The sequence below is a fragment of the Amia ocellicauda genome, chromosome 1 (genome assembly GCF_036373705.1).
Source record: "Amia ocellicauda isolate fAmiCal2 chromosome 1, fAmiCal2.hap1, whole genome shotgun sequence".
Lineage (NCBI taxonomy): Eukaryota > Metazoa > Chordata > Actinopteri > Amiiformes > Amiidae > Amia > Amia ocellicauda.
Genome location: NC_089850.1, coordinates 14076663 through 14093045, shown reverse-complemented (window position 1 = coordinate 14093045; position 16383 = coordinate 14076663). Strand labels below are relative to the sequence as shown.

Genomic DNA, 16383 nt, shown 5'->3' with positions numbered 1-16383 from the left:
GTACACTACAGCCTGCAATTTTCAGTACAGGTGGCAGGCCTTGCCATCCAAGATGTCTCCTCTTTCATCCCTTTACAAATCTCTCTTCACCAGTGTTGTGTTTCCTGGATGCCCACTGTGGCACGCATTGATTGATACCCTGGCCTATTCAGTTTTTCTGCTCTCATGTATTGAGTAAGATGAATCTCTTGCTACTGTAAGGGCCACTGATACAGAGCATCACTGCCAAGGAGATTTTTAATTGCATATCTTGGCAAAGCACGAATTGGCAGGAAGTGGTACAAGATCTAAGTGGGCAATCTGGAGATATCCAATTTATTTGGACCACCTAATATATACTTTGTGTTCTGCCTTATTCTGAATTATTCCATCTTTGCATCACGAACACCTCACAGTGTGCTCCAGTTGGTATTCTCTTATCTATGATCTCTCTCTCTCTCATACACATTAATTTCATAGCTACACACACAAAGCACTGAGGTTTGTAGAAAATGTATTCCAAGAGATCAGTAATGGCAGTGTTCTTCTGTATCTTTCAGCTGTATCCATGTCATATGCTGGGAGAAAAACATATTTGCAAGCCTGTTGTATCTATCAAAGTTTATTCACTTTTTTTGACAGGCTCTGTTAGTCTTCATCTATTCATTTATTTATTTATTTTCTGTGTCTTGCTGGTGACAAGCAGCAGCTTAATATTTGTTTATGGCATAATCAATATGATGAAAGCTTTGGAACAGACATCCACCCTCTGCCTGATTAAAAATGAAAAATTCAATCATTTTAGATCGGTGCCATTAGGTTTTTTGGCTTGCAGCTATCAATCAGGGAAGGCAGAAGAGTAACTGTTCAATAAAACCTCCCTTGGTGTGAAGCTTAAGGTGGCTGTTCAGAAATTGACACAGCATATAGAGGGTTAGCTTTAAACCATCGGTAAAGAGTTTACATGGATTTTTCACATTGCCATTATAACATCCCAGAGTACAAATGGGCCTCTAAGTGTCTATGGAAAAAAATTGAAAATGCTCCAACATATTTGCCAAACCATATGACATTGCTAGTGCTTTGATAGATTTTTTTTAACCATTTTTATTTTAATCGTGGCCCTCTCCTTTCTGTGCTGTGAAAGAAGACCCAGCACACTAAGGTGGCTGAAACACAGGGCTGGAGATTTGAGAGGCTGTTTAGGTGATAACCATTCATAGGGAGAGGGAAAAATCAATGACCTTCTGCAGAAATGAATGCAGTGTTGCTGGAATACAATGAACCAAGTGTATGTCTTAGAGAAGTGTGGCTTAAGATTTTTTTTTGTTGCTTGCTTTAGTCATTGTTCTCTTTATCTTTTGTTAGTGGCTCTTATTTGTTGAATTAGCTATTCATTCAGTCTAGAAGTATTTAATTATTGATTTAAATGTCTCCTGTTGTGAGTCCTTGTTCTCTGTTTATTTCAGTGCTTTATAAATAAGGAGAGAAAAAGCTTTTATGTGCGGTTCTGTTGGGTTATGTAATCCAACTTCTTAGCACCCTACAGTAAAGGAGAAACTTGTATTGACATGGGAGAAAATGTGTTAATTGGTTGATTATGTATACTGTGTTTGTGTATGTTCTAATGTGTCCCTCACGCTTTCCCGTCACATTTGCCTTCTGTCCACAGCCCCTCTGTCGCCTCTTGATGTTTCTCTGCTCACGGGCATTTCTCCTGCTTCTTTGCATGTTGACTATTGTTTTTATGGTGTTGACTACCAGATCGCAATTCCTTTAAATTGTTATTGATGCTCAGTAAAGATAAACTCCGGGTCTTGTAGGCTAATTCTCCATTTATTTCTGTTAGTTGGTTCCTCAGAAGTGACTGCTTTTAGAAATGTCAGTACTCTGACAGAGTACTCAGAGATCAGAAACCTTTTAAAATGCCTTTTGCAGCTTATACAGAATTCTCCCATATTCACATTACAGAAAAAGTAATGAAGTTGGAGTAGCTCTAGTCATGTAGTGAGTCTTTCTCCCTCACTCTGTCTGTCTGTCTCACTCTGTCACTGTCGGTCTGTCTTTCCCTCTTTGTCTGTCTGTCTGTCTGCCAGCCCCCAACGGTCTGTGTTTTATTATAGCTGTAATATCGCTCTGGTGGGGGAGATGATGAAATTAGATGATCAATAGGATTTTATTTTTACTTTACAACATCAAAAATGTCAATACAATTGTCCATTTACAAGTTGGAGGCATTAGACTTTCCATTAGAAGCAACATATATATATATAATGGTATAATGGTATTCTTTCATATAATGTGAGGACCAAAGCTGTTCTAATCGCATTCATGAGCGATTCAATGGCCCTGTCCCAATCTGGAAAAGGATGGGTGAGAATCTACTTGCATTTCTTTGCTGTCAAAAATATAGAGATGTATATTATTTCCCACCACTGAAGGTGTAGGCGAGTTTGCCAGAAGATGAATGAGAGTTTTTACCTAGCAGCTCATAAAGGAGAAGAGACTGAGGAAGACAAACTGGGGGAATATACATTTATATATAATTTTAATCTACAAAAAAGAAAAACAATCTTTAATTTGCAGTAATTATATGACGATTTTATAGGTTGCCTGGGGATAACCAGCAATTTGTAGTCGTCTGCAGCAGAATTCATCAATGAAAGACAAAGTAACTTTCTTGCCATGCAAATTTCAGTACACGAATGAACTTGCACCAACGAATACCAACAATAAATAAGAATGTACAAATCGCACAATCCCTCAGCTGTTTAATTTTCAAAGCAGTGTGACGGGGTTGTGCACATATTAGCCTCTATTCTGAGTTTAATGAAACGTATAGCCTATATATATTTTTTTTTTCATTTCTGCAGGGATAAAGCGTCACCTCTTTGACACTTTTTCTTAATCAAACAAATTAAAAAACACATTATTCAGGACGTGCTGTGGCTCTAATAGAAAGTATAGACCATGGGAGATCCTTCCTGTCTTATTGCATGGCTTCCCTAGCTGTTATTCACCAGTGACCCCAAATCAAGTCCTTTTTTTATTCAATTTTTTTCCCAGAGAATGGATTCCTTCTGTGCATTGCTGTGATATGACCTGAGCACCGAAGCCTATGATATGATTATTGCCCCTAGGGTCTTAGTGGCTTCAGATATGGGGAAAATCTTTTTTTTTATTATGATTACCATAGCAGAGAACAAACACGCAGACGTGGCCTCTAAGCTTTTTTGTATTATTTTTCCCTCTCCCCCCTTCCTCCATTTCTTTTCGTCTTCTTTCATGAGACTGTGATGATCCACGCTCTCCTACGCTAGCTTGTCTTTCAACATGCTCCACAACAGAAGCCACAAGTAACTATTAGGGTACATATTGTTCATCCATACAATGCTGAGCGCTGTCACATAGCACTGTTACAATCCCACGGAGCCTCAGGAAAACAAAACGGAGTTACAATAGAACCATCCTGGCTATGCACTGCATTAAAATCTTGTTTCGCAGCATAGCTTATTTTCTTTATTTTATTCGGGTCAACAAGTCATTCTTCCAGTGGTGTTTTATGCATGGTTGGTATCTTCCGCAAGAGTATTAGTAGACAAGCCCTGAGGTGAGTTTTAATTGGGCCAGAGTTGTTCTTGGGGGTTAGAATTTTTTACTACAGATGTGGTTCATAGGTGGGGGCTTGTTTGAGATTTGGTTAATAAAAATGACGTTCTTTCACAGTTACTCCAGTCAGTTTGTCTGCCTGGTTTGTGTTATGATAACACATTTCCTGAAATGTTGCTCCTTCACTTCCAAGGCTACAGAAGTCGACTAAATGACTCTGACAGTTGCATTCTGGGACACACGTCAGACTGTGAGGGCACATCTTCACTGTATTCAGTTCTTATAAGTGGCATTTGCAGCATATGCCTTTGAATTTGTTTTTTTCAATTTATTTCCATTCTGAAAACAAAATTCAAGGCATGACCAAAGTGTCTAGAACCTTTGATGATCTAAATTATTTTTAACTGGTGGGGGTGTGGAAGTATGGAATGCAGAACTTCCCAGCTGATCCTGCGTATCACCATTTTCAACCGAGTAATGCAGCCGATGAAGTGCACGCTTCATGGCATCGTCCTGACCATGAGTATACATCGGAAAGTGTGTCCGATTCAAATTAGCCTGTCAGTCTGTTCTTGTACGTGAAGTTTTGATCTTGGATGTCAGCATGTCCCTTTTCCGTGTGATTAAACGACACTGGTGGCAGCAGTCACAGTCGGCAATGGGCAAAGTGAAGCGTGACATCTGTTTGGTCATGCTTGCGATGTGTCTTAATACTTCTGCAGAGGAAGAGACACTCCCAACCATACAGGGCAGCAGGGGGGTCTTTAGACTCTGGGTGACTCTATTTGGTAAAAAGATTGTACTAAGATACTGACTTTTCTGCAATTATGGGCAGACATAGAAAACTGACTTTGTTCCCCAAACAGCCAGCTCACATGCTGTGCCAGCAAATGTGCACAACATGGCACCGTTCCACTTTTGCAGCATATGGGAAGGTTGTAAGATGGTCACAGTAGCAAACTACTGTTGCACACACTCAGACTTGGACAGTCCCTAACATTAGGCTATCAAGGGGCTGATCCTAGTCATCTGCCATCCCGTTGGCAGCTGTAAACATTGCTTTAGTCACAGTTTCCCTTCCGTAATACTTCCAGCCAGATTGAGAGATACACTACTTGATCAAGGTAGTTTCAATTTGGGAGGGGGGGATACCGATGTTCTCTGTATCACATATCACTTGTGTACAGAAGTAACTATTTTTTCTCCTCTCACTGTTCTTGGTGTACTGTAGACCATTAAGCAGTAATTTAAAGATTTAATAATTGTTAATGAGGTGCTCATGTTTGGTTGTGAGATTTTATGAGTTTATATTGACTTTTAACTTACCTGGATCTCTGGATGCAATTATAGTAAATTAACAATGAATCCCAGAATAAGATTCAAATGAAGGGTCTGAACGCTTTCGACCTCTTCTGTGTATTTCCTTCTGTAGTTACTGGTCTTTGGCTATTGCTTTTTTCAGAGGCATCTGTAATCTTGTTCCTGTTTTTTTACCTTCTTCTCATTTGTTATTATAGCGATAAAGCTTTAAAAGGTATTATGAATGTCAGGTCAATTCTCCATCATTGATGTTTTGTTTTCTCCCCCCCATGCAGTTATTTTTCCAATCTCATGTTTTGTTTACAGCTGTTTCTTTGCGGCTGCCACAGTTCCTGCATTTCTTTCTTCCGACTTTATATTTCACCAACATTTAATTTATGTATCTCTTGTCAAAGCTCCTAGATATACACCACTGCATCATTGAATTCAATTTTTTCTTCCTTCTAAACCTCTGACAGACATTATATAATGTGCTGAATTTCTAATGAAGACCGTCATGCTTTCTTAAGAGTGACTTTTTTTGATCCCCCTATTAAATCAGTTTTGTTGCTATTTACATGCTCAATTTCAATACAGAAAACCTAGTTTTTCTGTTATATATTTCTGTATAAATAATTCAGGGTTTAATGTTTTCATTTGCTGTTGTTGTTTTATTTCTGTTGTATTTTGATAAGAAATGTTAACCATTGATGATTTAGAAAAATATATAAATGTGAAACACTGAGATGATGGTTATATAGGTCTTGAAATTCATGGCTTTATTTATAAAAAAGCACAAAAATCATAAATCATGTTTACAATAGTAAGGGGTGTTTAAACTGTACAGAGATGGTATATTGTTTACAGTGATTTATACCACATGCTAAACAAAGTATATGGAATTGGTATCTGTAGGCAGTTTTACAGAACAGAGAAATGTAAGCAGTACACAAGTAATGTAACCAACATGAACTTTCATTTATGGTTACAACGTAACCATAAATAATTTACCCGTGTTTTCACAAGTTAATATCCACAAGTACTGAGTGTGTGGTCAAGAACTTTTTGTATTGTACCATGCAGGGAGTTTTTAATCTGATTTCTTTGCCTCTTTCTGATGCATTTCTTTCGGATGAGTCAGAGGGGCCAAAATATCCAAGGAAAACAAATTGAAAACGTTCAGATTGAGGTTGTAAAGTAGAATATGAAAAGAATCAATTTAAGGTAGTACCTATAAGACCGATTGTGTCTATATAGTATAATTAGATATTGGAATGGACAATTCACTCAGCCATTTTATCTAGAGCACAAGCCTCCGCATTGTTCAAAAGGAGATAAGCAGACACTGAGGTGAGAAACTTGTATTATGTAAAATGTATTTATTCTCTTGTTGCTCTTTAGTGCATTTACCAAAAATAAAAAAATAAAACTCTAAGACCTGATTTGAATTTTTAACTGAGGAAAAGTGACCTTGCAAACAAATGCATAAACTGCATCATTGTATGCTGGTGTGCTATCAGGGCAGATGGTTTTGTGTGTGTGTGTGACTGACATGACAGTTGCCGCTCAGCCACATAATGTGGACAAAAGCGCTGGCTGTGGATCCAGATTCCTGCCTGAATACCAAGTGCATTCAAGGTATATGCATTCAAAGCTTCAATTTCAAACTTAGATTGAGGTTAACAGAATAAAGGGTCCGCTTACATAATGAACTGAGCTGCCAGTGGATATATTTTGAATCATGGTGATTCTTTGATTGCATTGAGAGTTAAAATTTGAAACCTGGGTTCCAGGTAGGCTATATTAATTTGAAATTTGAAAAACTTTTGTTGTTAATAGGCAACTGTCCCTACTTGTCTTCAAAGGGAAAGACCATACGGGTATCCCTGGCTGTGCCAACACAACGGAGGAGGGTGACCAACTGCTGCCAGGGTTGTTTGTACTTTAAAGGGCACGAAAAAGAGGCACGGGAAAAAGATGCTAATATTTTCTCGGAATTGCTAAATTATTTTTAAAAAACACTTTAAAACCTGCTAAGAACAAAGCAGTGTGAGAAGGATACAAGTGGATTGTAGTTTTAGAACTGCTTTAACCACTTGAATCGCACAAGGACCTAAACGTTCTAGTAAATGGCAGAGATAAAGAGATGGAGGGCAGCCTCTGTCCTCTGCGTCAATGGAGAAGGTGGTGCTTGATGTTTTCACCAGAGTTTTTAAATAATGGGGCGAGAACAGATTTGAGCTCTTACTAAGTCTCCAAAGATGCACATCCAAGAACTCTGTCTTCCAGCAATATCCCGAAACAAAGCCGAACGTGTCGGCTATGTGTGCTGAAATGAAAACAAACAAACACACGCACACACATTTGTTTTTTTTTCCTTTTTATTTCTGCTCTCAGCATGTACAAAGAAAGTGATCCCGCCTTTAATTCTGACTTGTTATCCTGACCAAGAGACACTGTGAAAGTAATGATGCTGACTCTTGACATCAATATGTTTTCTGGAGTTACCCAAAGGCAGTTTTCCGCCTACACTACTTGCTTTCCGAATGACAGAAAATTGAGGTAGAATATATATCATGTATTGGAATGTCTTGTTTTCCCTCATTGAGGATACGGCCTTATTTTACATACGATTTGTAGTCCATTGGCATTTATACTTTTCATTGTGAAATAGTTATTCTGTGATTCATTTAGTTTAATACTTTATTAAACTGTACTTACTTGTTAATAATACACTTTGTTTAAGCTCCGCTTTGCCCATCCATTGATTTATATGATCAAAATGCACAAAGCAACTTGGTCTCTCTCTCGGTTGTCAGAAAATTTATTTTGAAATTCAGCTGACATTTTCCCTAATGCACATCCTTCCAAAAGGTATTGTGTGACAGTTGCCAACTGAGAAGAAAGAATCGCTGCTGTGATCTTAATCCCACTGTTTCTCAGTTTACTTGCCAAGGAATTGTTCAAATGAGCCTGATCGACACTTTGGCCTTTTCTGACTCGGCATACTTGCATGTGTCGTCTTGAGAAACTACACTGCGCTGCTCTGCCACCAAAGGGAGCACCCAGGTCAGGTCCCATTCGAAATCATCATCATAAGCAATACCGGAGAAAATTTAATCAGCTTTCATTTTGTGTTAAAAGAGCCAATTAAGAATGTGAACGTGCTTTGCCTCGTCATTAAGGAGGTTTGCCGACAGTGTCTGGAGAAATGGCAGAAATTTTACAAGAAAAAAAAAAAATGCTGTTGAAAAAGAGGACATCTGGCACATTTTTCAGAGCCGTATTCATTTATTTATAGGCTTATTAATTTTTTTTTTATTCCACAGCTCTAGACTGTTATTTACGGTATTACAGTTGCTCTACAAATTTTAAGGGTCACTCAGATGTAAGGTGGTCAGATGTAATTTGTTTGCAGGAGAGCGCGGCTCTGGGAGTCCTCAACACGTGCTGGACACAATGTGCTGCAGGACCCTGGGAGTTTAGAGGTCACACTTACCTCAGTGATCCACACAAATGTGGGGTGTTACTGCCCTGCCCACCACCCCGGAGAGACAAAGGCATTGTCACATTTGCTATGTAGGAAAAAAAAACTAAAAATGTGTGTGAGCCAAACCACAGGGTCATAGTTTAAAGGAAACTGTTACCATGGAGACTTTGCACAGTACATTTCAGTACGGGTAAAAAGAAGAAAAGAGGAAAAAAAAAATGAAGAGCTCGCAGAGCTTTTGACAGGCTCTGTGGCATATTTTACACAGAAAACATAACAGTGGATTCATCCCCACTCTCGCTGGAATGACTATTTGATGGTTGTGTTTTATCTGTGCTCTGTTGCCATGGAAGTTGACTGCCATTGATTTACAAAAGGCATTGCAAGAAATATCTATATTAATAAGGGCTTAATTGTAGAAATGAAACCATCCATCAACATAACTTGCCTAATTGCCAGGTTATCTGAGAAGTTATTTATTCTGAATAGGGCGCAATATAAAGATACTTGCCATGACCAAGTCCAAATGTTAAAAAAAGTGAAACATTAAACAAATGGCTGCCTTTGCATATACAACATTCATTTTCACCAGGCAACTAAACATCTGGCCTGCAAAACGTCCAAAGCTTGTATCCTGTCTTTTCCAATATTTTCACACAATAATATTCAGTTGTTTGAAAAGGAAAATGTTCTGTATTTATATTAAATTCCATACTCTTTTAGCCATATCATACGATACAAGTCCCTTGTGATTATGTTTGAATTTTGCCGTGATAGAAATTTGTTCTATTTAAGATGTCTTCTTATCAGTGCTGCAGTCTGAGGGGGGGTGAGATGCAGTAGCCAGGCTTAAACGCAGATCATTTCTCTATACGGTATTAAAGCATTATATTATGTTGATTTATTGCCCCCAACTGTGTTGCTTTTATGGTGCCCAGCATCCAAAACGAGTCCTTACAGGAGTCATGTCTGCTGGTGTTTAGCTCAGGAAAGCTTAGGAAAATGAAATAACGGTGAAAAATGAAATTCTGAATTTGAGAAAAATCTAATCTATTGTTTTTGCATTTCGCTTTAATTTGTGCACTCAAAAATAATAACTAACATGGGCTGGATTATGCAAATCTGTGGAAACGAAGGGTAACAACTTGTCTACGCAGCACAGCAGTTGTGATTCGGGTTTTGCCAATTTAAATGTGTCACTTATAGAACGACGTCTGGCACGACCTGAAACTCGCATGGAGCTCCGGCCACGGCGTCTGCACCTGCTTCCGCCAAGTCCACCCGCCCGATTTCTTTAGGGGCGGCCTTTTTCGTTATCTCTTGCAGTCAGACTTGGGGCTTTGTGGTTGTTGGCAAGCTAGGAAGTTTGCTTTGATGTCTGGTGGCTCACCCAAGGTAACACAAGCCCAGCATGCACTTGGATAAACTTGTCAATGGACAAGGCGGTCTAATGCGAGGATGCAGCTGGGCCGCTCGAAGTCAGTGGCTATATACTTGGAAGCCTTTGGCAGCTTTTGGGACTCATCTACGTCCCTGGTGGATTACATATTTATAGTAGTGGAATTTGTCCAGGGGAAGAGGGCTGCCTCAGACATCTTTACTGTATCCGTCGGTCAGGTGCTCAGTCAAGTACTTAAAATGTACTCTTCGTGCAGCTCTGTGGTTGAAATGCAATTCTTTGAACCTATTATGGTAATTAGAATTATTTTATAATTTAGTAAGGTTGGAGGTCATGTCAAATGCTAGGAAAGGAATAAGAGGAAAGCCTGTGGAGAAGTGTGTCAGTGATTTACACACACCATCATATTTCCCATGTGTTATGGGAATCGGCTTCCTCTGTAAACTCTCCCTTTCACCTTGGAAACATCCTGCCAGAAGCTGGTTGGGCTGGGAGCTAGTGAGTGAACCAACACAGCCACAGAGAGCGATCCCAAGCACATGCATTAGGGTGGAGTCTCTTTTGAGATCCCTCCTATGGGCAGCTTTGAATGAATAACAGTTGAGCGGTGAGGGATTGTCACAGTACTTAAAACAATTACAGAATCGGTCAGTGATTCCAATTGCAGATCAGTTACTAACCTTCAACACTTCAACAGGATCTATTGATTTGTGTATCTTTTACTGAGTTTCTCACAGTACCAAGAACTGTTTTCTATGAAAGCATCACACAGATGTGTGGAAATGGTCATTGGTTCACTGATGCTTATATACAGTGCCTTGCGAAAGTATTCACCCCCCTTGGCATTTTTCCTATTTTGTTGGCTTCCAACCTGGAATTAAAATAGATTTTCTGGGGGGTTGTATCATTTGATGTACACAACATGCCTACCACTTTGAAGATGCAGATTTTTTTTTTTTATTGTGAAACAAACAAGAAATAAGACAAAAAACAGAAAACTTGAGCCTGCATAACTATTCACCCCCTCAAAGTCAATACTTTGTAGAGCCACCTTTTGTAGCAATTACAGCTGCAAGTCTCTTGGGGTACGTCTCTATAAGCTTGGCACATCTAGCCTCTGGGATGGTTGCCCATTCTTCGAGGCAAAACTGCTCAAGCTCCTTCAAGTTCGATGGGTTCTGCTGGTGTACAGCAATCTTTAAGTCATACCACAGATTCTCAATTGGATTGAAGTCTGGGCTTTGACTAGGCCATTCCAAGACATTTAAATGTTTCCCCTTAAACCACTCGAGTGTTGCTTTAGCAGGATGCTTAGGGTCATTGTCCTGCTGGAAGACTGAAACAGGTTGCCCTCAAGAATTTCCCTTTATTTAGCGCCATCCATCATTCCTTCAATTCTGACCAGTTTCCCAGTCCCTGCTGATGAAAAACATCCCCACAGCATGATGCTGCCAACACCATTCATGGGATGGTGTTCTTGGGGTGATGAGAGGTGTTGGGTTTGCGCCAGACAGCATTTTTCTTGATGGCCAAAAAGCTCAATTTTAGTCTCATCTGACCAGAGTACCTTCTTTCATATGTTTGAGAGTCTCCCACATGCCTTTTGGCGAACAGCAAACATGTTTGCTTATTTTTTTTCTTTAAGCAATAGTTATTTTTTTTTTGCCACTCTTCCATAAATCCCAGCTCTGTGGAGTGTACGGCTTAAAGTGGTCCTATGGACAGATACTCCAATCTCTGCTGTGGAGCTTTGCAGCTCCTTCAGGGTTATCTTTGGTCTCTTTGTTGCCTCACTGATTAATGCCCTCCTTGCCTGGTCCATGAGATTTGGTGGGCGGCCCTCTCTTGGCAGGTTTGTTATGGTGCCGTATTCTTTCCATTTTTTAATAATGGATTTAATGGTGCTCCGTGGGTTGTTCAGAGTTTCGGATATTTATTTTTATTTTTTATTACCCAACCCTGATCTGTACACCACATCTTTGTCCCTGACCTGTTTGGCGAGCTCCTTGGTCTTCATGGTGCCACTTGCTTGGTGGTGCCCCTTGCTCAGTGGTGTTGCAGACTCTGGGGCCTTTCAGAACAGGTGTATATATACGGAGATCATGTGACAGATCATGTGACACTTAGATTACACACAGGTGGACTTTAACCAATTGTGTGACTTCTGAAGGTAATTGGTTGCACCAGATCTTATTTAGGGGCTTCATAGCAAAGGGGGTGAATACATATGCACGCACCACTTTTTCTTTTCTTCTTGTTTCTTCTTGTTTTTAAAATAAGTTATTTTTTCATTTCACTTCACCAATTTGGACTATTTTGTGTATGTCCATTACATGAAATCCAAATAAAAATCCATTTAAATTACAGGTTGTAATGCAACAAAATTGGAAAAAACACCAAGTGGGGGGACTACTTTCGCAAGGCACTGTACAATTAGCTCCTTCACCTGTTTGTATAAAAGTGACTTGCCTGTTGTGTAGTGCTTGTGTTCATTAACCCTTTCTGATCTGTTTTTTGATTTTCAGGGTCAGCCAGTTGGCCAGTGCGATTTTAATATCCGACTGCTTTGTATGGAAAAAGAGATCATCTCGCCAAGGCTGGAGAAGATGAAGATTGGACAGATCGACAAAACAAAGGAGCCCTTCAGTGTCCGGAACAAGCCCTTCTTTGATATCCACGCCGCGAGAAAGGTAAACTGCCTCCCACTCTTCTGTGCCATCCTGATGCATTAGCTGTGGCTCAGAAACAGTGGTAATAAGGTTAAACCACCTTTGCTCCCCCAAGCAGTAACTCATTACAGTTTCATTAGGGGGTGAGAAGTGGCAAGTGTCCAAGTTGGTGATACAGTGCTCTGCAATGGGATGCCGTTTTTCTTCTTTTTCTTCATTGTCCCCGTAAACCATTAAAGCCAGGTATACATATCTCTTCACAGAATAGACATCTCTCTTTCTTTTGTCATGGCCAGGCTTTAATACACGTGACAAATATTATGAGATTCTATCATTCATTCTAAAATGTATGGTGTGCTTCAATAACCACTGGGGCTGCATTGACATGGTTTAAGATGTCACAGTAGCATTTTAAAGTAAAAGTGGAAGGCAAGATAGAATGCAATCATTTAGCATGTGTTTCCATCAGAATCAATTTTGTCTTTTTAAATAAACCCCTTGGAGAAATAAGTTTCTGAGATGTAATAGCTGACCATCTTTAAACCCAAAACAAACAAACCTTTCAACCATGGATTGCTCCTTTTCAGTTAACAGATACAATTAATATCTTAAATAATAAATATACTACATAATAAATACACCTAAGGGATTATTAGGAACACCTGTTCAATTTCTCATTAATGCAATTATCTAACCAACCAATCACATGGCAGTTGCTTCAATGCATTTAGGGGTGTGGTCCTGGTCAAGACAATCTCCTGAACTCCAAACTGAATGTCTGAATGGGAAAGAAAGGTGATTTAAGCAATTTTGAGCGTGGCATGGTTGTTGGTGCCAGACGGGCCGGTCTGAGTATTTCACAATCTGCTCAGTTACTGGGATTTTCACGCACAACCATTTCTAGGGTTTACAAAGAATGGTGTGAAAAGGGAAAAACATCCAGTATGCGGCAGTGCTGTGGGCGAAAATGCCTTGTTGATGCTAGAGGTCAGAGGAGAATGGGCCGACTGATTCAAGCTGATAGAAGAGCAACTTTGACTGAAATAACCACTCGTTACAACCGAGGTATGCAGCAAAGCATTTGTGAAGCCACAACACGTACAACCTTGAGGCGGATGGGCTACAACAGCAGAAGACCCCACCGGGTACCACTCATCTCCACTACAAATAGGAAAAAGAGGCTACAATTTGCACAAGCTCACCAAAATTGGACAGTTGAAGACTGGAAAAATGTTGCCTGGTCTGATGAGTCTCGATTTCTGTTGAGACATTCAGATGGTAGAGTCAGAATTTGGCGTAAACAGAATGAGAACATGGATCCATCATGCCTTGTTACCACTGTGCAGGCTGCTGGTGGTGGTGTAATGGTGTGGGGGATGTTTTCTTGGCACACTTTAGGCCCCTTAGTGCCAATTGGCATCGTTTAAATGCCACGGCCTACCTGAGCATTGTTTCTGACCATGTCTATCCCTTTATGACCACCATGTACCCATCCTCTGATGGCTACTTCCAGCAGGATAATGCACCATGTCACAAAGGTCGAATCATTTCAAATTGGTTTCTTGAACATGACAATGAGTTCACTGTACTAAACTGGCCCCCACAGTCACCAGATCTCAACCCAATAGAGCATCTTTGGGATGTGGTGGAACGGGAGCTTCGTGCCCTGGATGTGCATCCCACAAATCTCCATCAACTGCAAGATGCTATCCTATCAATATGGGCCAACATTTCTAAAGAATGCTTTCAGCACCTTGTTGAATCAATGCCACGTAGAATTAAGGCAGTTCTGAAGGCGAAAGGGGGTCAAACACAGTATTAGTATGGTGTTCCTAATAATCCTTTAGGTGAGTGTGTATATATATATATATATATATATATATATATATATATATATAGTAACCGCAGCAGCCCATATCGATCCAGTGCTGGATAAAGGCCTCCCAAAGATGTTTCCATTTTCTTCGATCTATAGCTTCCCTTTTCTATGTCACGCCTGTAAAGTTTATTATTTCATCTTTCAATCTTTTGTGTGGTCTTTTATTATCTCTTGGGATCCATTCCATTGCTTACTTTGTCCATTTTTAATTTGCTCTTCTTTTGTTTGTTCTCAGATCCATTAATTTATTTTTCTATCTCTTCTTGTTATTCCAAGCATACATCTTTCCGTACTCCTTTGTGTCGTCTGCTACTTCTGTAAGACTTTTGCATTTAGTGACCAGGTTTAACAGCCATAAGTGAGCACTGGTAGTATGCATTGATCAAATACCTTTCTCTTACCACAAATGTTTCGATTTTCTTTCAGCAGCATGTTGTTTCTTCCAAATGCTCTCTATCCCATTTTTACTCTTCTTTTAATTTCTTTCATAATATCTCCATCCTATGTATTTTATTTCTATGTATTTACTTGCCAGATCCCGAGATCTGTTGGAATTGAGAATGCCATGCATTGGGTTAATTATCCTCCATCCTTGGCAGATGGGAACATTAAAGGGAACATTAAAAGACGCAGATAATTTCCCTTTGATAGCTCCATCCAGACTCACTGCCCTTTCTGTAGGATAATAATAATAATGTCAATGGAGTCCAGTTCTTCCAAGTCCAAGGGTCAAATATTATCTTTCGCATGCAATCTGTTCAAGCACTTCTACTCTGCCTTCAAAAGGGTGTCTGTTTGAATGTCTGAATTAAAGTACATTTTTCTGTAATGATAGAATTCCCCCCCCCCATGGCTTGGCAAGATTGTGTGACAGGTTATCAGTTCGAGTCATTGTGCATTCATACCTACAGTTCTTGTTTTATTTTAGATAACTTCTGAATGTTCCTTTTTAATGAGTAGGATCATTTAAGAAAAACTTTGGTTAATTTTTTTTTTCTTCTAAACGTGCTCTGTTTGCAATGATCCTCTTTACACCTCCAGTACCCAGTTTCAAACGATGAATCTGGGAATACCCGCTATGATGCTTCCAATCTGATTTTGCTCTGCTTTGCAACTCATCTTGATCGCAATGCTTCAATGATTCTGTTATCTGTCTTTAACCTAAACCCTCCATCAGTCCTGCATATGTTCGTGGGTTACATTTATGAAGAAGTTCTTTCATGCTACTGACGATGATGTAGTCCCACATAATAAAAAAGTCTTTTATGGACGGCTTCACTATTCTTTACAATAGGCTTTTGTTCACTGTATAGTGCGTTCTGTGTTGTATCCCAGGAAGCAAAATTAAAGAAAAAAAATCCATAATGTGTTCTTTGTCGGGGTGATTTTATGCTCCGGCATTTACAGGAAATTCCTGCAAAGATGGCATTTTCACCACAAGCCTTTAAAACAATCAGATTTTCCTGTCGTATTTTTGTCTGCATTCATTTTCCATAATCAATAAGAATTAATATACTTTAAAGGGCTAGGTTTTATCTTCTGTATGTTGTAGCAGTTCTGTTAAATCAAGTCATCTTATTCAGAAAAATAAATAAAATGTTTCATAATCCCTATAAGTAGGGACCTCTCAAAATTCACTTTGAATTAGAATGATGTCAATTTAGTCTAAAATCACAGACACTTACCTAAATAATTAAAGGTCTTATGGAAACCTAGAGGAAAAGAAAACTGCACTACCACTTTGGGAATTAATTCAAAATAAGACTCTTGACTTTTATGTGTCTGCCAACCACATCCAACTTTACATTTCTGTCAAATCTCAGTCATCTGAAATTGTCTCAGAGCTGTCAAGAGTGTTTACTTGATATCCAAAACTGGATGAGTCGCAACTTTTTTTATGGCCAAGTCTTAGCAGATCTGGGGCTCCCGGATCTCAACAGTTCACAAACGTGCTGTTATAATACTTTGTCACTAGGCAGCTGTTGTTTTGAACTAAGTCATTACATTCAGGAATGTAGGTCTCACTGTGCTTCTATCCAGCTATAAGCTATATTGTCTA

At 39.4% G+C, this 16383-nt stretch overlaps 1 protein-coding gene across 1 annotated transcript in view; it reads left to right on the top strand.

Moving 5' to 3' along the window:
• rngtt (RNA guanylyltransferase and 5'-phosphatase) overlaps window positions 1-16383 on the top strand; it is a 112518-nt gene that overhangs the window by 34538 nt on the left and 61597 nt on the right. The window contains exon 11 of the mRNA XM_066688615.1: window positions 12302-12466. Within this exon, the coding sequence (XP_066544712.1) occupies window positions 12302-12466 (165 nt within the window). The remainder of the gene's footprint in view (window positions 1-12301; window positions 12467-16383) is intronic.